Source organism: Telopea speciosissima, chromosome 3 (genome assembly GCF_018873765.1).
Source record: "Telopea speciosissima isolate NSW1024214 ecotype Mountain lineage chromosome 3, Tspe_v1, whole genome shotgun sequence".
Classification (NCBI taxonomy): Eukaryota; Viridiplantae; Streptophyta; class Magnoliopsida; order Proteales; family Proteaceae; genus Telopea; species Telopea speciosissima.
Window position 1 is genome coordinate 20,666,301 of NC_057918.1, and position 27,027 is coordinate 20,693,327.

The 27,027-nt window shown below is 41.7% G+C and overlaps 1 protein-coding gene across 1 annotated transcript in view; it reads right to left on the reverse strand.

Annotated features, from left to right (window-relative positions):
• LOC122654531 (exocyst complex component SEC8-like) overlaps positions 1-27,027 on the reverse strand; it is a 115,878-nt gene that overhangs the window by 68,266 nt on the left and 20,585 nt on the right. The window contains exons 6-8 of the mRNA XM_043848658.1: positions 22,768-22,877; positions 5,270-5,438; positions 5,052-5,158 (exon numbers count right to left, since the gene is read on the reverse strand). Coding sequence (XP_043704593.1) covers positions 5,052-5,158; positions 5,270-5,438; positions 22,768-22,877 — 386 coding nt within the window. The remainder of the gene's footprint in view (positions 1-5,051; positions 5,159-5,269; positions 5,439-22,767; positions 22,878-27,027) is intronic.

Genomic DNA, 27,027 nt, shown 5'->3' on the forward strand with positions numbered 1-27,027 from the left:
GCGATGGTGATGTCCTACTTGATCCATTCTATGCAAGGGGATATCTCAGACAATTTTCTTCTACTGGACACAGCCCATACTATCTGGAATGGTGCCAAAGAGACTTATGGTTGCACGGGGAATGATGCACAGGTCTATGAGATTAGAAAAAAGGCTAATGCCACTACCCAACAGGAGCTCTCTGTCTCCAAATACTATGCTGCCCTCAAGAACATGTGGCAGCAATTGGATCATTACTCCAACTATCAGCCCCTCTCATCTCGATCGGCTGCTGCTACGAAACACGTTGACAAAATACGTGTCATGATTTTTTGGCTGGACTAAATATGGAGTTTGATCCTATTTGGGTGCAAGTACCTGGGCAGTCCCCTTTTCCATCCCTAGAGCAGGCCTTTGCCTTTGTTCATAATGAGGAATCTCGCCAGGCTGCTATGCTGCATTCCTCTACTGTTGATTGATCCGCCTTGCAAGTTGCTTCCAGTACTCCTTCTCTTACCAATACTGATGGTGGTACTGTTGTCCCTAAAGGTCCTGTCAAGTGTGAACACTGCAACAGGCTCTATCATACTAAGGCTCAATGCTGGAAGCTCCATGGGAAGCCTGCTGATTTTGAGGAAAAGAAAGCCCGTGGGAAGTTTAAGCCCAAGGCTCATATGGCTGATTCTCCTACTCACTGCTGTTGCTGCCCTTCATCGACATTGGGCTTACTCAGGATGAGCACTTAGCTTTCCGTCGCATGCTACAAGCCTCTTCCGCTGCCTCCACTACGGCATCTGCACCTGCTGCCCCTCCTGGTTCTAATTTTGCCTCAGGTACTCCAGTCAGTAGTCTGTGTGCATCGGCTGTATCCAGTCCTTGGATTATAGATTCCGGTGCCACTGACCACATGACTTGCTCCTCCCATGTATTTCATCTTTATTCTCCATCTTCTGGCAAAGACAGTGTTCGAGTAGCTAATGGTTCCCTTTCTCCTATTAATGGGAAGGGTTCCATACGCTGTTTACCTACCCTTTCATTAAAATCTGTTTTGCATGTTCCGTCCTTTTCTACCAACCTTCTCTCTATTAGTAGTCTAACTAGAGATCTGAACTGCAAACTGACTTTTTTCCCTTCTCATTGTGTCATACAGGATCTGGAGACCGGGCAACCGATTGGGGGTGGTAAGATGCAGGGTGGTCTCTACTTACTTGACCTGGGTCAGCCTTCTACTTTGCATTCGGCTTCCTATACAGCTCATCATTTACAGTCCACCTCGTCCCCTTACCTTCATCTCTGGCACTGTCGACTTGGTCATCCATCCCTTAGTACTTTGTCTCTTTTGTTTCCGCGCTTGATTAAGCATTGTAATAGGAATGAGTTTTTATGTGAGGCTTGTGTTTTGGCCAAACAGACTCATTCCAATTATTCTTCATTAAATAAAAGAAGTGAGTCTCCTTTTGCTTTGGTTCATTCTGATGTGTGGGGCCCTGCCCGTTGTACTTCCCTTTCTGGTCATTGATGGTTTGTCTCGTTTATTGATTGTTATACTCGTGCCACTTGGGTGTACATGATGAGCCATAAAAGTGAGGTCTTCCACTGTTTTCAGTTATTTCATCGGATGGTTCAGACCCAATTCAATGCCACCTTGCTCATTTTACGCAGTGATAATGGCAGAGAGTACATGGAGGGTCAGTTCCTACTTTATTTGGCTGCACATGGTATTGTCCATCAGACCAGCTGTGTTGACACACCTGCCCAGAATGGGGTTGCTGAAAGGAAAAATACACATCTCTTTGAGGTAGCCCGGGCCATTATGTTTGCACGGTGGGTTCCTTCTCACTACTAGGGTGATGCCATTCTTACCGCTGCTTATCTCATCAACTGTGTGCCTACCCGTGTCCTTGATGGTCGTTCCCCCGTTGATCTCCTCAAGGGTTCCTCCTCCTTTGTGGTTCCCCCTAAAGTTTTTGGTTGTGTTTGCTATGTCCGTAATCATCATCCTCATGGGAAATTTGATCCACGGAGCATTCGGTGTATTTTTTTGGGCTATTCTGCGACCCAGAAAGGATACAAGTGTTACCATCCACCTTCTCGTCGTACTTTTGTCTCCATGGATATTGTCTTCCATGAGTCCTTGTCATATTATTCCCAGACACCTCTTCAGGGGGAGCAAGATCAGGGTTTTGAAGATGCGTCTGCTATTCTTCCGGCTTCTATTCAGGGGGAGCCCTCTGTAACTTTAGCTCCTACAGTGGCTCCTATTCAGGGGGAGCGTAGACCAATCAGTCAAATCCCTGTTGATAAGGTATATACCCGGGAGCGCATAGGACAAGTTAAGACTACCACCACCACCATACCACCTCCACAATCGTCTGCACTTGATCCAGATCCAGACCCTGCTACATCATCTGATAAGGATCCTTCCCTTGACTTACTTATCGTTGTTCGTAAAGGCCTTAGGTCATGCACCCAACACCCCATCTCCAATGTTGTTTCCTATGATGCTTTATCTCCTTCCTATCGTGCATTTGTTTCTTCTCTTTCCTCTGTTTCTATTCCTCAGAAATGGCAGGAGGCGATTGCAGATCCAAAATGGAAAGTAGCCATGATGAAAGAAATGACGACCTTACTTAAAAATGAGACATGGGAGCTAGTTGTTCTTCCTTCGGGTAAGAAACCAGTCGAGTGCAAATGGGTATTTGTTGTCAAGCAGAAGCCAGATGGAACAGTGGATAGATATAAAGTCAGGTTTGTGGCCAGAGGCTTCACTAAGACTTATGGGATCGACTACCAGGAGACATTTGCCCCTGTTGCGAAGTTGAACGCTGTCCGGGTCTTACTGTCTTGTGCTGTCAACTTTGGCTGGGACCTACAACAGTTGGATGTAAAAAATGCATTTCTTCGGGAAGAGGAGTTGGTGGATGGTCCTCCTGGGTTTTTCCTCCTGGCAAGACCCATGGGAAAGTTTGTAGGCTCAAAAGGGTCCTCTATGGGTTGAAGCAATCTCCACGGGCATGGTTTGGTAGGTTTCATAAAGCCATGGTCTCCTGTGGATACAAATAGAGTAATGCTGATTACACTCTATTCATCAAGCGAAAGGGAGAAAAGGTCACTCTTCTCATAGTTTATGTTGATGACATAGTTGTGACTGGTAATGATACAGATGAAGTTTCTCACCTGAAGGCTTTATTGAGACGAAAATTTGACATAAAAGATTTAGGACAGCTAAGATATTTTCTTGGGATTGAAGTTGCCCGTTCTCCAAAAGGCATCTTTCTCTCCCAGAGAAAGTATGTTCTAGATTTACTATCAGAGACTGGTTTGCTTGGTTGTCATCCTTGTGACACTCCGTTGGAAGCTATTACCCGTCTGCAAGAGAAGGATGGTGAACTTTGTTGATAAGGGCAGATATCAACGATTGGTGGGCAAGCTGATTTATCTCTCCCACACCGAGACCGGATATTGCCATTCTTGTGAGTCTTGTGAGCGAGTTCATGCATGATCCTTATTCCACTCACATGGCGTTGTTCTTCGTATTCTCCATTACTTGAAGTCGGCTCCGAGGAAAGGGGATCCTTTTGTCTCCTCGTGACCATCTTCGCATTGAGGCTTACACAGATCTTGCGGGGTGGTAACCCGACAAGAAATCTACCTCCGGCTATTGTACTTTTGTTGGAGGAAATCTGGTCACATGGCGGAGTAAAAAGCAAAATGTTGTGGCAAGATCTAGTGCTGAAGCTGAATTCCGTGCTATGGCCCAGGGCATATGTGAGTTACTGTGGCTTCAGAGTTTACTCCTTGATATCCGTGGTTCTGTTCATCTTCCAATGATGTTGTACTATGACAACAAAGCAGCAATTAGCATTGCCCACAATCCAATGCAGTATGACCATACCAAACATGCGGAGATTGACAGACACTTCATCAAGGAGAAGTTAGAGAGTGGGCAGATTTGTATCCCTTTTGTGAAGTCTGGAGATCAACTGGCTGATGTCTTCACCAAAGGGTTGAGTAGGAAGTTGTTTTATCCTAGTCTAGTCAAATTGGGCATGTGTGATATCTATGCCCCAACTTGAGGGGGAGTGTTGAGATGTGTTACCAGATATTATAAGGGTATTTTTTATATTTTATTTATGCTTTATTTATGTATTTTTGAACAAGGGTAGAATTGTAATTTGGGCTGTGACACTATTCATGTGAACAGTGTCGTGAATAGTATCGTGAACAGTGTTTCCCTTTGTAATCTCTTTTATTATTATTATTATAAATAGAGAGCTTGACTGATCTCATTGATCATTCAAGCCATTCACAAAATTCCTGTTTTGTTAACAGATATGATACTTACCGATACTTAAAATCCTGAACCAACCTACCACTAGTAATAACAAAATCAATGCATTCATAATCAATGAAAAAACAATCCAAGATATATTCATCATGTACAAAAGCCCCTTGAAAATGGACAAGCACCTCCACCAGCACCCTTTTTAGACTCCTTCCATAACCTTAGCTAAATTTTTGTATAATAGGAAGTCAGGAACCAATCATTGGACTTGCACAAACTCAAGACACGAAAGGTTACTGAAGGAAACATAAATTAACATAAATTGCCACTGATCAGAAAAGCACCAAAGTTCTCATCCCAAACTTAAACAAGTTTGAAATGATGTAAACAATACAAATAGTACCTTGTTTGAATGTTTTTTGAAGATAAAATCGAAGGAACTACACGCCTAAGGTATGAAAGTTCAAAAACTGTCAACCATTAGGAAGGCTAAGATTATAATTCAAGTAGAAAATCCCTCCTAGTTTTTACAGGCTTTGGTAAGTAATAAAACGCAAAATCTCAGCCTATTAGCTATAGTGTAAAAAGAAAACAGAAACAACCAAAAATATCTAATTAAATCTCTCAGGACCAGCAACATCTTGGAACCACATAATAGGCAACCAAATATTCACAAGCTAGGAGACTACAACTAAATTCACCTCTGGAAAAAATCAATTGTTTAAAGTTTCGATGTACATCAACCCAAACATAACATATCATATTCAACCATTAAAAAATAACATACCATATCATAGCACCAGAAGCTGCAACTTTGCCTAGCATGCAAATGCACTCAACCATTGTCTGTAAATACTTCACATATACTGGAGCATCACTTTTTTTCATTGCTTCCTGTGAGCATATTGAAAATACAAAATTCAGCTCAAAATATAAGCACAATGCATATAAATTTAGCAGAATGCAACAAAAATGGTGCTTATTTCAAGGCTTTGAAGGACATACAATAAATTCATCTGGTGTGGAATATGCTAGCCACGGCATAACTTGATGAGAAACAAATTTAAGATCTTCCAGTGTACCATCATCACCAGTAGCCCTCATTGATGAAACATACTCATCTATGGGAGCTCTATCATGCATTTCTAAAGCACTCTCTCCATCAAATGAAGAACTGAATTGAAAATCCAAAATAAATTTGAAATCAATAAACAAATTCAAGAATACAGAAGTTAGCAAAATTCTAGTCAGTGGAAACGTAATGAAAGCTCTAGTGGATAATTCTAGTCAGTGGAAACTTAATTAAAGCTCGTGGATGTGTATCAGTGTGCACTTAAGTATGCATGTTAATATTATGTTTTACCATAGTTACCTAAATCAGAGCTTTAGGCACTGTTACAGCTTTCTTTGGTTGTCCTCTTGACTGTTCTTAAACCTAATATTGAAGATTGAAGTGTTCGTGGGAAAGTGAAGGTTTGCGGTGTCTCCTAATTTTCGGTTGAAGGGGTGCAGCACCCTATGCTGTTTTTTGGACCTGTTTAGAGACTAGTTCATGTTTTAAATTAAGAACTAGGTCTCTCTTTGCATTTGATGGAGTTTGGTGGAGTGAAGATTGCATTGGAAGATGAAGATTAACATCGGCAGCACTTGTCAAGGTTTTTGAGATCATTTTTTCCAGGGGAGAAGATAGACTTTTTTTTAGGGTCTTGAGATCGATTTTTTGGACTTGATTTGCTTGACTGAATTTTTTGGAAGTGTTCTGGATCTTTTTCGGACATTACTTGGCAGCAATTTTTTGTCTGGATCATCTTCACTTCGCAAGATCGATTTTTTGTCAAGGTTTTGAGGTTCGAATTTTCCAGCATTTTTATCTCCTAATTTTTGCATCTTTACTCCATCAAGTTGATTGTGAATAATGGTTGATAATTCGAAGTCTGTAATGACCGAGGTTTTCTCTTCCTCCTTCAATCGTATTACTGAAAAGAAATTGGAGGGGATCACCAACTTTCAACAATGGAAGAAAATTGTTAAGTTGGTTTTGACCGGACGTGATCAACAGGATCACCTATTTAAGAATAAACCTGATGATGACCCGTTATGGGATACTATTGATGCTAGAATCTTGGGACAGATGTTGAACTCTATGGAAAATCAAATTGTCAATTTAGTGACCCACATTGATACTATTAAGGAGTTGTGAGAGTATCTTAATGTTTTGTACTCTGGACAAAACAACCTTTCCCTTATTTATGACTTGTCTTAGGAGTTCTACAAGGTTGATCGAAAGGGTCATCCTTTGACCCAATACTTAGCTGATTTTAAGAAGATGTATGACGAGCGTAATTCCCTACTTCCTATTACTTCTAATGTGGAACAAATGCAAAGTCAGCGGGAGCAGCTTGCTGTTATGGGATTTTTGGGAGGACCTGGGAAGGAGTTTGATTCATTCCGTTCCCACATTCATGGTGGTGACAAGGTAGCCACGCTGTCTGAAACATTTTCTAGGGTTCTACGTGTTTCTCGTGAGAATACTACTGCTGTTGATACATCGGCTTTGACCTCTTTTCCACCCAACCGTGGGCCCAATAGTGGGGCTGGTAATGGTGGTAGTAGCAATAGTGCTGGTGGTCGTGGACGTGGGGTTGGTTCTAGTAAACCACCTACTTTGGGTACTCAGGTGTTTCTAATAGTGCGAGTTCGGTGAAGACTAGTCACCATTGTGGTCGCCCAAGACATATCCAACACTGTTGGTGGAAACTTCATGGCAAACCATCTCAGCAACAGTTTGTCAATTCTGCCACTACTACTGAGTCTACTGTTTCTACATCTCCACAGCCTAACGGTAAGACCATGAAGATGTCTGATGAGGAGTATGCTCGATTTACCCAATTCTAGATTTCTCAGTCAGCCCAGCCTTCAACCGCCACCTTTGTTCAGACGGGTAATGCCACTGCATGTCTTTCGACTGCTACCTCTCGTCCCTAGATAATTGATTTAGCGGCTTCGGATCACATGACTGGAGTCTCAGGTATATTTTCCTCTTTCCACACATCCTCATCTAGTGTTACTTTAGCTGATGGTTCCTTAGCTAAAGTGACGGGTTCTGGCACTTTTTCATGTTACACTTTCTCTGTCTTTATCTTCAGTTTTGTATTTACCTGACTTTCCTTTTAATCTCTTATCTGTTAATCGGTTTACCAAAACCTAAAACTGTTCTGTAAGCACATTTTCTTTGTCTCTGTCTTCAATTCTTTACTTACCAGATTTTCCTTTCAATCTTCTATCTGTTAATAAGTTCATCAAAACCCATAATTGTTCAGAAATCTTTTTCTCAGACTGCCATGTATTTCAGGATCTTACTATGAAGAAGATGATTTGTAGAGGTCGTGAGTCGGGGGGCTTTATATACTTGAGGACACTTCATCTATGGCGTGTTCCAGTGTGGAGTCACCCCACCAGATTCATTGTCGTTTGGATCATCCTTCGTTGGAGAGTTTGAAGATGCTCAATCCTTGTTTTCAGTCACTTTCTAGTTTGAATTGTGAGCCCTGTCAATTTGGGAAACTTCACCGTATGAGTTACCCACCTAGAGTCAATAAATGGTCTGACCAACCTTTTCTTTAGTTCATTCAGATGTATTGGGTCCTTGTCCTGTCTTGTCCAAGTTGAGTTTTCGTTATTTTGTTACCTTTATTGATGACTATTCTAGGGTCACCTAGCTTTATTTAATGAAAAGTCATTCAGAATTATTTTCCATCTTTTGTGCATTTGTGAATGAAGTAAATAATCAGTTTCAAACTCCTTTGCGTATTCTTCATAGTGATAATGCTAAGGAGTATTTTTATGCCCCTTTTGCTGATTTTATGGTGCAACGTGGTATTATTCATCAATCCACCTGTGCTGACACCCCACAACAAAATGGTGTAGCCGAAAGGAAGAATAGACATTTAATGAAAGTCACTCAATCTCTTTTATTTGAGATGAAAGTGGCTAAGCCTTTTTGGGCAGATGTTGTTTTGATTGTGTGTTACCTCATAAACCGCATGTCGTCTTCTGTTTTACGTGGTAGTATTCCCTTTTCTTTGTTATTTCCTTCCATGCCATTGTTTGTTTTACCACCACGGTTGTTTGGCAATGTTTGCTTTATTTGTGATCATCGTCTTAGTGTTTCAAAGTTGGATCCCAAAGCTCTTAAGTATATGTTTGTTGATTATTCCCGCACTCAAAAGGGTTATCGTTGTTATTCTTTTGAGTTGCAAAAATACTTTGTTACAGCTGATGTTTCCTTCTTTGAATCCACCCCATATGATGGTTCATTTTTTATTGTGTCTGAGTTGCATGATGATCTTCCCGTTTCTATTGTTCAATCTATTGTTAACCCTGTTCCGTAGGCTGCCTCATCACCGGCACCTCCTCCTATTGTCTTTCAACGTCACTAATGGAAAGTACGGGTTACCCCGCTTCAGCTGCCTCTGTTCCATCTACTTCTTTGCCAATAGATCCTGCAATAGGTATTTCTCCTCCCTGGAAACCTTCTTCTGATCTTGATATTCCTATTGCACTTCGTAAAGGTGTTCGGAGTTGTACCCAATACCCCATTTCTAACTTTGTGTCCTATGTTGGTTTGTCTTCCACTTTCCATTCATGTTTGTTGAAAATCATCCTATTCCTAAGTCTGTTGCAGAGGCATTATCTCATCCTGGTTGGAGGGCTGCTACGAATGAGGAATTGTTGGCGTTGGAAGAAAATCAGACTTGGGATCTTGTTCCCTTACCCTCCGGTAAATCTGCCATTGGTTGTCGTTGGGTGTATGTAGTGAAAGTGAACCCTGATGGGTCCTTGGCTTGTTTAAAGGACCGTCTTGTGGCAAAGGGCTACGCCCAGGTCTATGGTGTAGATTACCTGGATACTTTTTCTCCTGTGGCGAAGCTTACTTCTATCTGTATTTTGATTTCCCTTGCTGCTACTCATCATTGCCGTTATACCAGTTAGATGTTAAGAATGATTTCCTACATGGAGATCTTAATGAGGAGGTTTATATGGAACAACCTCCTAGTTTGTTACTCAGGGGGAATCTGGTATGGTGTGTAAACTGAAGAAGTCATTATATCGTCTGAAACAGTCCCCTCGGGCTTGGTTCGGCAGGTTTACAAAAGTTATGTTAGAGTTTGGGCTGACACGGTGTGCTAGTGATCATTCTGTGTTTTTCCGCCGGTCTCGTGTAGGAAAAATATTTCTTGTGGTTTATGTAGATGATATAGTTATTACAGGAGATGATGTTTCTGGCATTGAAAATTTAAAGGTACATTTGCAGTAAAAGTTTCAGACCAAGGATCTGGGAAAATTGAAGTATTTCTTGGGTGTGGAAGTGGCTCAGTCGAAGAAAGGAATTTCACTTTCACAGCGAAAATGTTAAATTATGTACACCAGAATACCATGGGGGTATTCTGGTCTTTTGGGTATTTTATTTATTTTTTATTTATGTATTTATGAGCAAGGGTAGAAATGTAATTAGGGCTGTGACACTGCTCACGTGAACAGTGTCGTGAATAGTGTTTTCCCTTGTAATCTCTTTTATTATTATTATAAATAGAGAGCTTGACTGATCTCATTGATCATTCAAGCATTATTCCACAAACCTGATTTGTTAACATGGCATCAGAGCCAAAATTTCTCTGATCTAAGTTTTCAAAACCCACCCCCTTCCTATCGTTTTTTTCTTTCCTCCCCTTCTCTCGATTTCTTTTCTCTCCTTTTTTCTCCCTTTGCTTCTCCTCCCTCCCTAAGGGCAGCACTACAGAGGTGATCATATGATCTAGTTGCTGCCCTATTCCCACCTCTGTTTTTCCCCTTTATGAGATAATTTATTTGGTTCGATTGCTGCTGGTTCCTGTCTGCGATTTGTGGAGTTTCCAGAATTTTGAAGCCCTAGCCACTACCATTGATCAAGGCTGGTTTTCTGCATATTGGACACTCATCTGCGATCTGGACCAGCTGCCCTCAAGCCTCTTTTGGTTGTTGAAGACCCCTTCTCCCAATCGATTCCTCTTTTTTAGGGTTTTCTAAAACCCTGATCATTATCGATTTTTGGGAATTGGGCTGTTTGCTGCTGTTTTTTTATTGGAGCTTCTTCTCTTCATCAAGGACATCCTCTACAGGTTCTTGGACAGATTCGATCAAGCTTCTTCGTCAATTTTTTTTGGATCCCAATCACCACATCGATCTCCAATTTCGGGTTCTCTTTCAAAACCCTGACATTGTCGATCTCTGTGGAAGGGATCTCTCTGCTACTGCTGATTTTTTTGGAGTTGTTTTTCCTTTCATATTGGCCCACTCGACCTTGATTTCAGCTCTTGGTTTGGTGTAATTGCTGGTTTTTCATTCTCCACAGCCTTGTTGCAACTATGGGTGACTCTGCTGATTCCACTGCAACTTCTAATCAACCTAGACATGAAAAATCAGATTATCATACTTTTCAGCCCAATCCCATCAAACTTGATGGCAGCAACTACCTATTGTGGTCTCGGTCAGCCTCTTTTGCTATTGCTGGCCGTGGTCTCACTGGCCACATTGATGGCACTGTTCCCATGCTTGCTGCCCCAGGTGCTGCCCTGGCTCGCTGGCTTGCCAACAATGGTGTTCTCATGTCTTATTTGATTGGTTCTATGACTTCGGACATTGCACATGGGTTCCTCCTTTTTGATACAGCTTCTCAGGTTTGGTCAGCCTGTAAGGAAACGTACGGACAACTTGGTAATGATGCACAGGTCTATGAACTCAGGAAGAAAGTTCTTCATACTGCTCAGGGGGACTTAACAGTCTCTAAATATTATGCTACTCTACGCAACCTTTGGCAACAGTTGGACCACTTCTCTGATTACCAACCTGATAATGCTACTAATCTGGCTGCCTATAAGAAATATGTGGATAAAATCAGGGTCTATGACTTCTTGGCTGGGTTGAATGTTGAGTATGACCCAATTCGTGTTCAAGTGTTGGGCCATTCCCCTTTTCCCACACTTGAGCAGTCTTATGCCTTGGTCTCCTCTAAAGAAAATCACCGAGCTGCTATGTTGCACCCTGCTGTCCCTGACAGATCAGCCCTCCAAACTACTTTACCAGCTCCTTCTACACCAGTTGGCACTCTCTCTGTGGGTGGTACTCCTATCGGCACCATTACTTGTGAGCATTGTCATAACCCTTATCACACTAAGGACAAATGATGGAAACTTCATGGGAAACCCGCTGACTTTGAGGCTAAACGGGCTGCCAAGCGAAAACCAAAAACCAAGGCCAATCACTCTGAGTCCGTCACTGCAGCCCCTACTACTGACACTGGCCTATCTCAGGAGGATTTACAGGCATTCCTACGTGTGCTAGTCTTCCACTGCTGCTGCCTCTACTACACCAGCTACTGCCACTTCGTCTACTCCTTCAGGTTCACACTTTGCTCGGTCAGGTATTTCGTTTGGTGGTCATTGTGCCTCTGTAGCTTCCCATCCTTGGATCATTGATTCTGGAGCTACAGATCACATGACCGGGTCCTCTAGCCTCTTCCATCTTTATTCTCCTACCTCTGGGAAAGACAAAGTCAAGGTGGCTGATGGTTCCCTTTCCTCCATTTCTGGAAAAGGAATCATTAAATGCACTCCTTCCCTTCCTTTGTCCAATGTTTTACATATTCCAAATTTTACTACTAACCTTCTTTCTATTAGTAATATAACTCATGATCTTAACTGCAAAGTAACCTTTTTTCCTTCCTATTGTGTTTTTCAGGATCTGGACTCTGGGAAGACGATTAGATTGGGTAAAGTGCATGGTGGCCTGTACCTGCTTGATGATGGACGTCTCACTCCACCTCCATTACTACCACTACATCAAAATTCCTTAGTATCTTCTAAAATTTATTAGTGGCACTCTAGATTAGGTCACCCCCCCTTAGGCATCTTAGCATCTTTATTTCCTACTTTGGTCAAACATTGTGATAAGACCAATTTCTTTTGTGAGGCTTGTGTTCTGGCCAAATAGACACGTTCAACTTATTTTATTTCTAATAAAAGGAGCTCTTCACTTTTTCACTTAGTACATTCTGATGTTTGGGGCCCTAGTCGTAAGACTTCGGTTTCTGGTCACCGTTGGTTTGTCTCTTTTATTGATTGTCATTCTAAACACACATAGGTTTATCTTTTACACACCAAAAGTCAAGTTTTTTCTTATTTTCAGCATTTCCATAACATGGTCAAAACTCAGTTTAGTGCTACTCTCAAAGTCTTGAGAAGTGATAATGGGACTGAGTATACAGAGACTCAATTTCAGAAATACCTTGCTGATAATGGGATTGTTCATCAGACAAGTTGTGTTGATACCCTAGCCCAAAATGGTGTGGCTGAAAGGAAGAACCGACAGTTGTTGGAAGTGGCCAGGGCGTTGATATTTTTGCACCATGTTCCTTCCCAATATTGGGGGGATATTATTCTTACTGCAACCTATCTTATTAATCGGTTGCCTTCCCGTGTTCTTGACTCCTGCAGTCCGGCCGATATTTTACATGGGAATTCCACCTTTGTGGTTCCTCCCAAAGTTTTCGGTTGTGTGTGTTATGCCAGAGACACTAAACCTCATGGCAAATTTGATCCTCGTGGGTTAAGGTGTATTTTTTTGGGTTATTCTCCAACCCAGAAAGGTTATAAGTGTTACCACCCTCCTCGTCGTACTTTGGTCAGTATGGATGTGATCTGTCATGAAAGTCTTGCCTATTATCAGTCTACATAGCTTCTGGGGGAGAATTCTGGTTCCAGTGAAGATGTGCTTGTGTTTCCTCCCCTTAAAATTCCTCCTTTGGCTGCTGCCCAGCCTCCTACCGCTGCTGCCCAGCGTCCTTTGGCTGCTGTCCCTTCATCTGTAGGGACTCCTTTACAGGGGGAGTATGCAGGAAATAATGGTAGTAATGATCATTGTCAGGGGGAGTTTACTCCAGTCTAGAGAACCATCAGTGAATTTCAGAAGAGAATTGACAACTCTAATATCATCACCTACAAGAGACACTCCAACAGAGGGCAGCATCAATCCACTGTGGCACCAATACCTATCCAATTGCCGACCCAGGAGTCAGATCCTCCTCCTCCTTGTGGTGAGACCTCTCCTTCCGATCTACCTATTGCTCATCGAAAAGGTACTAGGACTTGCACCCTGCATCCCATTTCTCGCTTTGTTTCTTATAGTTCTCTTTCTCCATCTTTTCGTGCATTTGTGTCCTCTCTTTCTTCTGTTCCTATTCCTAAAATCTGGTAGGAAGCATATACAGATGGAAAGTGGAAGGCAAATATGTTGGAAGAAATGAGAGCTTTAGAAAAAAACAACACTTGGGATCTTGTAACCCTCCCTCCAGGAAAAAAACCAGTGGGATGTAAGTGGGTGTTTGTGGTCAAACAAAAGATTGATGGGTCTGTGGATCGGTATAAGGCACGTTTGGTTGCAAAGGGCTTCACCCAAACATATGGAATTGACTATCAGGAGACTTTTGCCCCTGTTGCAAAATTGAATATAGTTCGGGTTTTACTAACGTGTGCAGTTAATCTTGGATGGGATCTCCAACAGTTGGATGTGAAGAATACCTTCCTAAATGGGGAACTTTGTGAGGAGGTATACATGGATATTCCACCAGGTTTTTCTTCGACAATAATGAAGGCAAGTGTGCAAATTAAGGCGAGCATTGTATGGGCTAAGCGATCGCCTCGAGCATGGTTTGGTCGGTTCCACAAGGCGATGACATCGTTGGCTACAAGCAAAGTAATGCTGATTATACTCTCTTTATAAAGAGGGCTGGTAAGAAGCTCACTTGTTCTTATAGTGTATGTGGATGACATTGTGGTTACGACGATGATGGGGATGAGATCAGCCGGTTGAAGAGGTTTCTTGGCGAGGAATTCGAGATTAAAGATCTAGGGCTGCTACGGTACTTTCTTAGGATTGAGGTTCAGGATCTTCTAAAGGCATCTTTCTCTCCCAAAGGAAGTATGTCCTAGACTTGTTGGCTGAAACTGCGTGCATTAGGATGTCACCCTTGGATACTCCTATGGAGGCTCTTGTTCGTCTCAAAGAAAAGGAGGGTGAACTGTTGATAAAGGCCGGTACCAACGCCTAGTGGGAAAGCTGATTTTATCTCTCACACGCTCGTCCAGGATATTCTTTGTCTTTGTGAGTCTTGTGAGTCGGTTTATGCATGATCCCTATTCTTCTCACATGGAGGTTGTTCTTGAATTCTCCACTACTGAAGTCGACTCTGAAAAAGGCATTCTTCTGTCTCCTAATGGTAACCTACGGGTAGAGCGCGTATATCGATCTTGCCGGGCTGGTTCCAGATCGGAAGTCTATCTCTGGCTACTATTCTTTTGTAGGTGGAAATTTGGTCACTTGGCATAGCAAGAAGCAGAATGTGGTGGCTCGTTCTAATGCTGAAGCCGTGTTTAGGGCTATGGCACAAGGCATTTATGAGTTACTTTGGTTGAAAGGCTTGCTACAAGATCTTAGTGTTCCTGTTCATCTTCCCATGATGTTGTACTGTGATAACAAAGCTGCAATCAGCATTGCACACAACCCGGTACAGCATGATCGCACTAAACATGTTGAAGTGGACAGACATTTCATCAAGGAAAAGCTGGAAGAAGGGTAGATTTGTGTTCCCTTTGTGAAGTCTGCTGATCAGGTTGTTGATATCTTCACTAAGGGATTATCTGGGAAATTGTTCCATCCCATTATAGTCAAGTTGGGCATGATTGATATATTTGCACCAACTTGAGGGGGAGTGTTAAATTATGTACACCATTCTGGTCTTTTGGGTGTTTTATTTATTTTTTATTTATGTATTTATGAGCAAGGGTAGAAATGTAATTAGGGCTATGATATTGTTCACGTGAACAGTATCGTGAATAGTATTTTCCCTTGTAATCTCTTTTATTATTATTATAAATAGAGAGCTTGACTGATCTCATTGATCATTCAAGCATTATTCCACAAACCTGTTTTGTTAACAGAAAATATGTTCTTGACCTTCTTTCAGAGATAGGGATGTTGGGTTCTAAATCTCTAGATACTCCCATGGATCCTAATTTGAAACTTACTGCTGATGATGGTGATGTCTTCCCTAATCCTAAGAAGTATCGGAAGCTAGTTGGGAAGTTAAATTATCTGACAGTGACTCGGCTTGATATTGCCTTTCCTATGAATGTAGTGAGTCAGTTTTTATTTGCTCCACGGACATCTCATTGGGAGGCTGTTATGCATATGTTGTGTTACCTCAAAAAGGCTCCTTAACATGATCTTCTCTATAGCGATCATGGCCATGGGCGGATAGAGGGTTTTTCAGATGGTGATTGGGCAGGATCTCCGGTTGACAGAAGGTCTACTACAAGTTATTGTGTGTTTGTTGGAGGGAACTTGGTGTCCTAGAAGAGCAAGAAACTGACAGTAGTTGCTCGTTCCAGTGCAAAGTCAGAGTATAGAGCTGTAGCACATGCTACCTGTGAATTAATATGGGTAAAACAGTAATTAGCTGAGCTTGGTTTGATGTTGATTCTCAGATGCAACTGTGGTGTGACAATCAAGCTGCTGTCCATATTGCTTCAATTCCGGTGTTTCAGAAAAGAATGAAACACATTGAGGTTGAGTGTCATTTTGTTAAAGAGAAGCTACAATAGGGGCTGATTTCTCCTTGTCATGTTCGTACAGGAGAGCAACTTGCAGATGTGTTTACCAAGTCTTTGGGGAGTGCAAGAGTGGATTATATTTGTAACAAGCTGGGCATGATTAACATCTATGCTCCAGCTTGAGGGGGAGTGTTATCGAGAATGTGATTCTCGGTATTAGCGCCTAGCGCTAATACCAAGAGAGAAAGGAGAGAGGAGGGCTATTTTGGTCTGTATTGGTTTATTTAATTTTGTGGGAATTTTACTCTTATACCCTTTGTTATGTTTATTTAATGAAGTTAGAGGGAGCAGACAGAATCAATTTCTTCTCTCCCAAAGTTATACCATCGTCTCCCTCTCTCTCTCCTCGTTCTTCCTCTGTTTTTCTCTTCTTTTCTTCATATTATTTACAGAGGACAAGACTGAAGAGCGGACTGAAGATTTGTTGTTTGTGTTAAGATTATCGTATTTAGGTGTTTGGGGTTATTTATGTCTTTTGTGGTTCCTTTTAGTTAGTTCTAGTTAGTTTTATGTCTCAAGGGTTTTTTGGGGTTTTCTATTGTAACTCATTAATGTTTTATTATAAATAAGCATCTCTCTCACGATTTAGTAATTCAACTAAATCGTGAGAAGTCTTCTTTTCTCTCTCGGTTTTACTCTCTCTTCTTTTCTTCTTCTTCTTCTTCTTCTTTGCTTTCTTCTTCTAGTTGTCTTGCTACAGGTTAGGTTTTAGATTCAGTTCTGCTACATGGTATCAGAGCATTGAATTCTGATCCACGAGATTCTCCTTGCTGCTGCTGTTTTGAAGGGTTTTCACCTCTTTGTTTATATCGTGGTCTACAGCAACCATATGCTGCTTATATTGATCTGAACTCTAGTCATATATTCATGAAGGACTAGAGTTCTCTGCTATGCTGCAACTGCTTGTGTGTGTCCCTGCTGCTGTTCGAAGCCCTTGAAGATTGGTTCCTTGCTTGCTCTAAAACCCTGACAATCGATATTCCAAAATTCTGAGGAAATCGATTTGTTTGTTTTTCTGGGATCTGGTCTTCATCCTTGCTGCTGGATTTACAGTGATTATACATCATTAGTGCTGGTTATTATCGAAGATTATACTTCTGTATTGGGCTGTTCTGCTCTACTCTTCAAGGCCATCGATTTTACCCTGATCAGGGTTTTTGTTTCTTTTCTCTTGGGCTGTTATCGCATTGGTGTTTGCATCTATTAATTTCCCTAATGGCTGATACTAAGTCTTCTACCGACAACTTTAACATTCAGATTACCAGTGTGAAGCTGAATGGTGCTTCTAATTATCTACTTTGGTCTCAAGCCTTTGAGGTCTATATCACTACTTGCCGGAAGATGAAATACCTTACCATGGACCCTCTGCCATCCACTGATGACAAATATGATGATTGGAAGGCTGAGAATGCAACCCTTCTTTGCTGGCTTTGGAATAGCATAGAACCCTCCATTGCTTCTAATGTTATGTTCCATAAAACTGCTAAGGGTGTTTGGGAAGAACTCAAGCAAAGCTACTCTCAAGATACAAATCTGTCCCGAATTTATGATCTCTATGAGAAATTCTTCTTTTTTAAACAAGATGGAAAATCCCTTGGTGAGTATTACAGTTCATTGAAGGGGATGTGGGAAGAACTTAATGTATACCAGCCTATCTCTACTGATGCTGCTGTAATTAAGTCCCAACGATCTGAATTTTTGGTTGCCAAATTTCTCTCTGGGTTAGATTCTGATCTTCAATCCGTCAAAAGTCAATTGTTGACTGGAGAGAAGATCCCCTCTATGAATGAAGCATATTGTCGGCTCCAGAGAGTTGTATCCCCTTCAGCGGTGAAGTCTGATTCAGCTCCTACCAACAAAGATAATTCTGCCCTGTTCACTTCTACTGGAAGGCATGGCCGTGGTGGTGGTGGTACCTCTTCTCGCGGTCGTGGTTCTACTTTTGGGTGTGGTCATGGAGCTGGTTCTGGAGGTCGTGGGAATATGTCTAACACTGCTGGTTCTGGTTCTATTGATGCTAGTTCTCGATGGTGTACTCATTGTAATCGGTCTAATCATACTATTAATAAGTGTTGGCTCAAACATGGCAAACCACAGTGGGCCCGTGAGCAATTTGCAAACTCTGCTGTATCTGATGGCAGGGCTGATTCTGTGCACTCTTCCGACATTGCCCCGGGATCCACTACTGATGGTCGTAATTCTTCTAATGATCTAGTCTCTCAACTCTTACAACGAGTCCAGCAACTTGAGGCTTCTTCTTCTACATCTACCGCTGTCCTTGCCCACTCAGGTACTATTGCTTGTTTCGCATCCTCATCCTCTCCGTGGGTCATTGACTCCGGAGCATCTTCTCACATGACCGGTAAGCCTAATTTGTTTTCATCTTACACACAGCCTTCTATGTCATCTCGAATTTCTATTGCAGATGGATCCACTATACCAGTCACTGGTCTTGGGAAAGTTTCCTTGTCTTCTGACATATCTTTAACTAATGTTCTCCATGTTCCCAAGCTTCCTCTTAATCTTTTGTCTGTTAGTCAATTAACTAAAACTTTGAATTGTTCTATAACCTTTCACCCTTCTTATTGTGTCTTTCAGGATCTTACAACAAAGACGAAGATTGGTGGCGGGTATGAGCAGGGAGGCCTATATTACTTTGATTTGGGGACTACATCCACTGCAGCGGTTGCTACTTCTCCTGGCGTATCTCCTTTACATTAGCACTATCGGCTAGGACATCCTTCTCTATCTAAGCTGCAGCACCTTGTTCCCAGTTGCAAGTCTGTATCTCGTATCGAGTGTGAAGCTTGTGAGCTTGGCAAGCATCATCGTACTGTTTTTCCTTTGAGTCCAGAGTCTAGGAGTACTTTATTTTAGTTGGTTCATTTGGATATTTGGGGTCCTTGTAGGGTCAAAAGTCGGTTAGGGTTTTCTTGTTTTGTTAGTTTTATTGATGATCATTCTCGGATGACATGGCTGTACCTCTTGAAGGATCGATCTGAATTTGTTTGTGTCTTCAAACAGTTTTATAATGAAATTCGAGTTCAATTTGGTGTTCCTTTAAAAACTTTGCGTACTGACAATGCCCTTGAATTAATTCAGCGTCAGGTCTCTCAGTTTTGTTCTGACAATGGCATTCTTCACCAAACTTCTTGCTCTTATACACCCCAACAAAATGGTGTGGCCGAGCGCAAGAATCGCCATTTGTTAGATGTCGCTCGTTCTTTGATGTTTCATATGCATGTTCCCAAACTCTATTAGGCAGATGCGGTGTTGACAGTTTGTTTTCTAATTAATCGTATGCCTTCATCTGTTCTAAATAATCAAATTCCTTTCAAAATAGTGTTTCCTGATCGGGCTGTTTTCTCTCTTTCTCCTCGTGTTTTTGGGTATCAGTGTTTTGTTCATGTGCTTCGCCCCGGGCTTGATAAGTTATCTCCTCGGGCTGTTAAGTGTTTATTTCTTGGATATTCTCGCACCCAGAAGGGGTATCGATGTTTTGACCCTGTTACTCGCCAATAGTTTATTTCTGCTGAGTGCTGACGTTACCTTTTTCGAGAGTTCCCCTTATTTTGCTGGTTCCTCTGTTGATGTTCATCTTGATGAAGTTCGTCGGGTTGCTACCCCTGCTCCTCTTCCTCCTCTTCCTCTGCCGATAGCTGCCCCACCTGTACAGGTTTCTGTGCGTCGTCACCAACAACAGCCGTTGCTCCCACTTCAACCTATTGCAGCCCCACCTTTACCGCCACCAACTGATTCTTTGCCTGCAGATCCTCCTGTTGATGTTGATGATCTCCCTATTGCTCAGAGAAAAGGTACTCGTACTTGCACTACCCGTCCTCTTTATCCTCTGGAAAATTATGTGTTTGTTTCTCATCTTCCCTCTCATTATCGTGCTTTTGCTACTGCATTACATTCTACTTTTATTCCCTCTTCTTATACCCTTGCTATGTCTCACCCTGAGTGGAAAAATGCTATGGATGTGGAGATGGAGGCTCTCATCTCTCGTAAGACTTGGTCTTTGGTTGATCTCCCACCTGGTAAAGATCTTGTTAAGTGTCGTTGGGTGTACACGGTGAAGTACAATCCCAATGGTACTGTGGAGCGGCACAAGGCCCGTTGGGTTGCCAAGGGGTTTAACCAGACCTATGGGGTCGATTACTTCTCCTGTTGCACGGCTGAATTCAGTTTGTATCTTGCTTTCTTTGGCTGTTAACCTTGACTGGCCCCTTTTCCAGATGGATGTGAAGAATGCTTTCTTATATGGTGACCTGCAGGAGGAGGTGTATATGGAGCAACCTCCTGGGTATGTTGCTCAGGGGGAGGATAGTGTCCGAGTTTGTCGCCTTCATAAGGCAATTTATGGACTGAAACAATCTCCCCGTGCCTGGTTTGATAAATTTAGCAGTGTTGTTGCTAGTTGTGGATTTTCTCAGTGCTACTCTGATCACTCTATCTTTGTTAGACGACAGGGGTCTAATGTGGTCATCTTAGCAGTATATGTTGATGATATTATTATCACTAATAATGATGCTTCTGGGATTGCACAGGTGAAGACATATCTACTTGACAATTTTCAGATTAAGGATTTGGGTAACCTCCGGTATTTTCTTGGCATTGAGGTTGTTCGCAGTTCTCGCGGTCTAAGCTTGTCCCAAAGGAAGTATGTTCTTGATTTACTTGATGAGACAGGTATGACGGGTTGTAAACCTATTGATACTCCTAAGGATCCTCATGTCAAGTTTGGTGCCTCTGATGACACAGCCTTTAGTGATCCACACCAGTATCGACGCCTAGTCGGTAGACTTATCTATCTTACAGTTACTCGTCCTGATATCTCTTTTGTTGTGGGTGTTATCAGTCAGTTCATGCAGACACCTAAGCAAGTTCATTGGGAGGTTGCGTGTCGTATTTTACGTTACCTTAAGGGTGCTCCTGGCAAGGGGCTTGTCTATCGCCGTCATGGACACACTAGCATTGTTGGATTTTCTGATACCGATTGGGCTGGTTCTGATGGTGATTGTAGATCTACTACTGGTTATTGTACTTTCTTTGGTGGTAACTTAGTTACTTGGAAGAGCAAGAAACAGACTACTGTTGCTCGTTCCAGTGCAGAGGCTGAGTACAGAGCTATGGCTCACACAGCTGCTGAATTGATGTGGGTTCGTTCCTTTACTCATGAGCTTGGTTATTTCAGTGATCAGCCCATGGAGATGTACTGTGATAACCAGGATGCTATCTATATTGCCAACAACCCGGTGTTTCATGAACGAACCAAGCACATTGAAGTTGACTGTCATTTTGTTCGCGATGCTGTTCTAAAGAAGTTGATTACTACTCCTTTTGTTCGGTCCCAGTTTCAGCTTGGAGATATGTTTACCAAAGCTTTGTTTCGACCACAGTTTGCAAGTGACTGTTCCAAGCTGGATCTTGGTGATGTCTATGCTCCAGCTTGAGGGGGAGTGTTAAGATTATCGTATTTAGGTGTTTGGGGTTATTTATGTCTTTTGTGGTTCCTTTTAGTTAGTTCTAATTAGTTTTATGTCTCAAGGGTATTTTGGGGGTTTCTATTGTAACTCATTAATGTTTTATTATAAATAAACATCTCTCTCACGATTTAGTAATTCAACTAAATCGTGAGAAGTCTTCTTTTCTCTCTCGGTTTTACTCTCTCTTCTTTTCTTCTTCTTCTTCTTCTTCTTTGCTTTCTTCTTCTAGTTGTCTTGCTACAGGTTAGGTTTTAGATTCAGTTCTGCTACAGTTTGCTCATGATTATAAGCTCAAGAAAAGAAAAAGAACAAGAAGCCTTCTCCCTCTCACCAGCCCCCTCTCCATGGGCAGGATGAATCTCTGGAGTATTGTGATCCCGGCATGAGATCGGTGATTGATATCTTGGTCCAATCGGTTAATGATGTGACTACTGACTTGGTTTGCAAATGTAGGTGGCAACCCCATTCCGTGTGGGGCCAGTTTGGAGTCAGATGAGGCAAATCATTCCTTCAGATTTCGGACTGGCATGCAGCCTCCTTAGTTGGACTCTCTCAAGTGGAAGATCCAAAGTTGAAGCATACTGAGGAAGCACCAGATTTGATGCAAAAAAAAGGAGCTTCATAGGGAAGACACTCAAGTCTCTGCTTCGTGTAGAGAGAAGAGTTACCGGATTAGGTTTGCCTCTTATTTTCTTCGCTCAGATGATTGGAAAATCTAATGTCCTTTGGAGGATTGCAGTGTGAGCTCGTTATTGCTCCTTTTTGAGGGCGATCCAGTTTTGATTCTCCAGCAGTCCTTGGGTTGAAGTTTTTGTTCCTACTGTTTTTCTCTTTGTTTGTCGGGGGTCTAATGCCTCTTGGTGGCATCTTTACCTTGTAATATTCTTTTTCTGTCCTTTCTTTGAAGTTTAATATATTTATTTATTCACCAAAAAAAAAAGAACATTAATGAACATGAAGTATTAATGGAGAAGCCAACAATATTATACAAAAGGTCCATAGAAAGGTTTGCAGTATTATAATGAACTAAACTGTCCCAGAAACAGAACAATATTCCAATTTGAGAATCAAGAGAAATGCCTTTTTCTCAAATACTGAGTTGTTTCATAGAACATTCTAGTTGATTTGATCACAAGGTAACCATAGGTTTCAGAATTCAGATAGTAGCATCCAAGAAGGAATCGTAATCTGAATCAATGATGTATACAGTTCAAATGAAGCTTACTCCAAAACTACATTTACCAATCTGATAAAAAATAAAAAAAAAACTAAATAAAGCAAGAACATTAATTTATGAAACAAAAAGTACCTATATTCACCCTTATTATATAGATGGCTGTGCAAATCCTCCAAAACTTTATAAAAAAGAACTCCTCGCAACTTCGATAATTCAGATCGAACATCTTGAAGAGCACCAACCTGGATCATGGTACCAGCAGAGGAGATAAACATTTGATAAAACACTAAAGTGAAATGGATGAAAGAAGAGGAATAATCAGGACAGAAGAATCAAAGCGATGGAACAAAGAATCATCCCCCATAGTACATAGTTCACTACGAAAATAATTATTTTTTTTGGTGAATAAAAAATCCATTACCAAAACCCCAAAGGGGAGGGGGAAAAGGGGAAGGCGAATACACAGGAAAAAGAGAGCAGGGTGAAGCTATACAAGCCACAAGGCCTAGGAGACTGGGCTAGGGGACTGCAAAAGAGAAGAATCTATGCCCCAGGTAACAACAATATGCATGTTCCTTGGGGTCCTGGGGAATCTGTAAAAGAGCCATGGGGAAGCATATGAAGCCTAGAGCTGACATCGAAGAAGATGGCTTTCTAAATCAAGTCAATAGACCAAGAGTTGGAGGTCCATCTTCGAAGATTCCACTCCATCCAAATATGAGAGATAGCAGCCCCAAACATAAGCTTGCCGGCGATATCACAGATAGAGCTACCTGAAAAGGACATATCTAGTCATCGCCACTCCCGAATGAAAGATACGTGTTAGAATAAGTAGTTCCACCTGATAGGGGTAGTGTTGTCCTCTTTTATATTTGTTCTCCCTTAGCCTATTCTTATTTGGGTATTCCTACTATGAATAGGCAAAGGTAACTTTCCTAATTCTTGTATGATTATTGTAACTCTTTGATTATAAATAAAGGAGCTTGGTGATCCATATTGATCACTCAAGCATTCAGTTCTAAGGCTGTTTACATGGTAGCAGAGCCAACTTTGATCTAGAAGAGCAGCTTTCTCGTTTTTTTTAGGTTTTCTGTTCTCCACCCTTCTCGGTTTCTGGTTTTCTTCTTCTCTACCACTCTCGGTCTCTCTCTCTCATTCAAGGCAGCAACTATGAGGTGACCTAATGAAGATTTAACAGCTGCCCTCAATGTCACCTCATTGAAGATCAAATATCCTTGGTGTGATCAGAATCTGCCGCAGGTTTCCTCCAACCTTGGGGATCAAGCTGCTACTTCAACTCAAGCTTGATTTCTGCCTTTTTTGGAGATTGATTCCTGCCATTATTGGTCTACACCCTTCCCTGATTGAAGACTACAGATTTGAATCAACATAAATTCAGATTCAACCCTGCGATTTCTCTCATTCAAGGTTTTTTCCTAAATTTTCATAAATTTAGGGCTTTTTATTGGCTCATCAGAATGAGCTAATTTTTGGAGGACATCTTCCCTACCACTAGAGGCAAACTCGACCTCAGTTTCAGCCTATTCTGACGGCTGAAAATTCTGCAATCTCAAGACCCAGGATTCTACTCGATTCTGACATCTGCCCTGCTAGGGTTTTTTATTTATTCATCAGAAGTTGCTGATTTTTTGAGGACTTATTCCATACTACCTACAGAGAATTCGATCCAAGTTTGAGCCTATTCTGACGGTTCAATTTGTGGGAATTTCAAAACTCGTGTCTTCTACACTTTCGGCATCATGTCTAATCTTACTTCAGCTGACTCAGATGGATCTGCTCGTCCAGAGTACCTTCCTTTTGCTTCTCCCACTAAACTAGATGGGACTAATTATTTGATGTGGTCAAGGTCTACTTACCTTACTATTGTTGACCGTGGCTACACAGGACACCTTACCGGCAGCCTTCCCAAACCTGTTGAAGAAGGACCTGCCCTGACTCAGTGGTTATCTAATGACTCTATGGTAATGTCATATCTTCTACATTCTATGCATTCTTCCATTGCACCCGGTTATCTTCTCCTTGACACTGCTATCTTCTCCTTGACACTGCTGCCCAAATATGGAAGGCTGCAAAGGATACCTATTCCGAGGTTGGGAATGATGCTCAGGTATATGAGTTAAGAAAAAAAATTCATGACACTAAACAAAATGAGTTGACTATCTCTCAATACTATGCTGAACTTCGCAAGTGCTAGCAAGAACTTGATCATTACTCTGATTATCAGCCCACTACTGCCAATGACATCGTTGCATATAGGAAGCATGTCAATAAATTAGGGTTTATGATTTTTTGGCTGGCCTTAATGTTGAATACAATCCAATTAGGGTTCAGATTCTCAGCAAGGATCCCTTCCCTACACTAGAACAGACCTATGCATTGGTTCATATTGAAGATCGACGACGTGCAGCTATGTTTAATACTACACCTCCAGATCGATCAGCCCTACACACTGGGACTGGTTCTACTCCTCCTATTGCTGGAAATTCTAAGTCTGGAAAGGCAGCAGTCAAATGTGATCATTGCGGTAAGTTGTAGCACACTAAGGCCCCATGTTAGAAGATACATGGAAAACCAGCCGACTTTGAAGCTAAGCGTGCTGCTCAAAAATCGCAAAACAAAGCTAATCATACTGAGGCTGTCACTACTCCTCCTCCTACTGACACTGGACTATCCAAGGATGAACTTCAGGCTTTCCGTCGTATGTTACAGGCTTCCGCTACTTCTACTACATCGACTCTTGCCAGTTCTTCCAACCCTCTAGGTTCAAATTTAGCCCACTCAAGTATTTCTTTTGCTGGTCATTGTGCATCGGTAGTCTCTTCTCCCTAGATCATAGACTCTGGTGCCACTGATCATATGACTGGATCCTCCAGCCTATTTCATCGTTATTCTCCTACTTCTGGTAAAGATAAAGTCCGAGTGGCTGATGGTTCTCTCTTTTCTGTCTCTGGGAAAAGATCTATCAGTCTCTAAATTTATCATCCGTTTTACATATCCTTAAATTTACCACTACTCTTCTATCCATCAGTAGTCTTACCTGTGATTTTACCCTTCACACTGTGTTTTTCAGGATCTGGCAACGGGGTCGATGATTGGATGTGGTAAAATGCATGGTGGATTGTAACTGCTTGATGATGGGAGTCTTACTTCACCACCACCACTTCCTTCTCCTCTTCATCAAAGCTCATTAGTCTCTTCTGAACTTCAACAATGGCATAAAAGACTAGGTCATCCCCCTTTAGGCACATTGTCTTTTTTATTTCCAGCATTAGTTAAAGAGTGTAATAAGGACAAATTTTTTTGTGAGGCCTGTGTTTTGGCCAAACAACATTGTTCCAACTATTCTATTTCTAATAAAAGAAGTTCTTCTCCTTTTCATCTTGTTCATTCTGATGTTTGGGGACCTAGCCTAAAACCCTCCCTCAAAGGCCATCGTTGGTTTGTTTTTTTTATTGATTATTATTATAGGGGTACCTGGGTTTATTTAATGCATAACAAAAGTGATGTCTTCTCCTGTTTTCAAAATTTTCATAAGATGGTTCAAACCCAAACCCTCTTAAGCCTTCTGCTCCTCCCCTCCCTCCTACTGAAGACAAAGAGGATTTTCCCCAGGGGGAGAAATTAGATGATGCTGAAAATCCCCTTCAGGGGGAGTTGACTCCAGTCCAACAAACCATTAGGGAATTTCAGAAAAAAATTAATGATTCTAATCTCAAAACCTACTACAGGGGACATTCCAAAAACACGCAGCTACCATCCACTGCAGTACCAGTAGCAATCCAGTTGTCGGCCCTGGAACCAAATCGTTCTCCAGGTAACATCTCTTCTCCTTCTTCTCCTGACTTACCTATTGCTCATCGCAAAGGAATTCGGGCTTGTACTAGGCATCCTATTTCTCAGGTAGTCTCTTATGATTCCCTTTCTCCATCCTTCTGTACGTTTGTCTCTTCTCTTTCTTCTGTTCGTATTCCCCTTGGCAGGAAGCTTTTACAGATGGAAACTGGAAGGCAACAATGATGGAAGAAATGAAAGCCTTACAAAAGAATGATACATGGGAGCTTGTGGCTCTTCCTCCAGGAAAGAAACCAGTTGGATGTAAGTGGGCGTTTATGGTGAAACAGAAGGTAGATGGCAATGTGGATCGATACAAAGCACGATTGGTGGCAAAGGGATTTACTCAGACTTATGGGATCGACTATCAGAAGACCTTTGCATCAGTTGCAAAGCTGAATGCTATCAGAGTACTACTATCTTGTGCAGTAAATCTAGGATGGGAATTGCAGCAGTTAGATGTGAAGAATGCCTTCCTCCATGAAGAGCTTGAGGAGGAAGTGTATATGGCTATTCCACCGGGTTTTGCATGTGATAAAA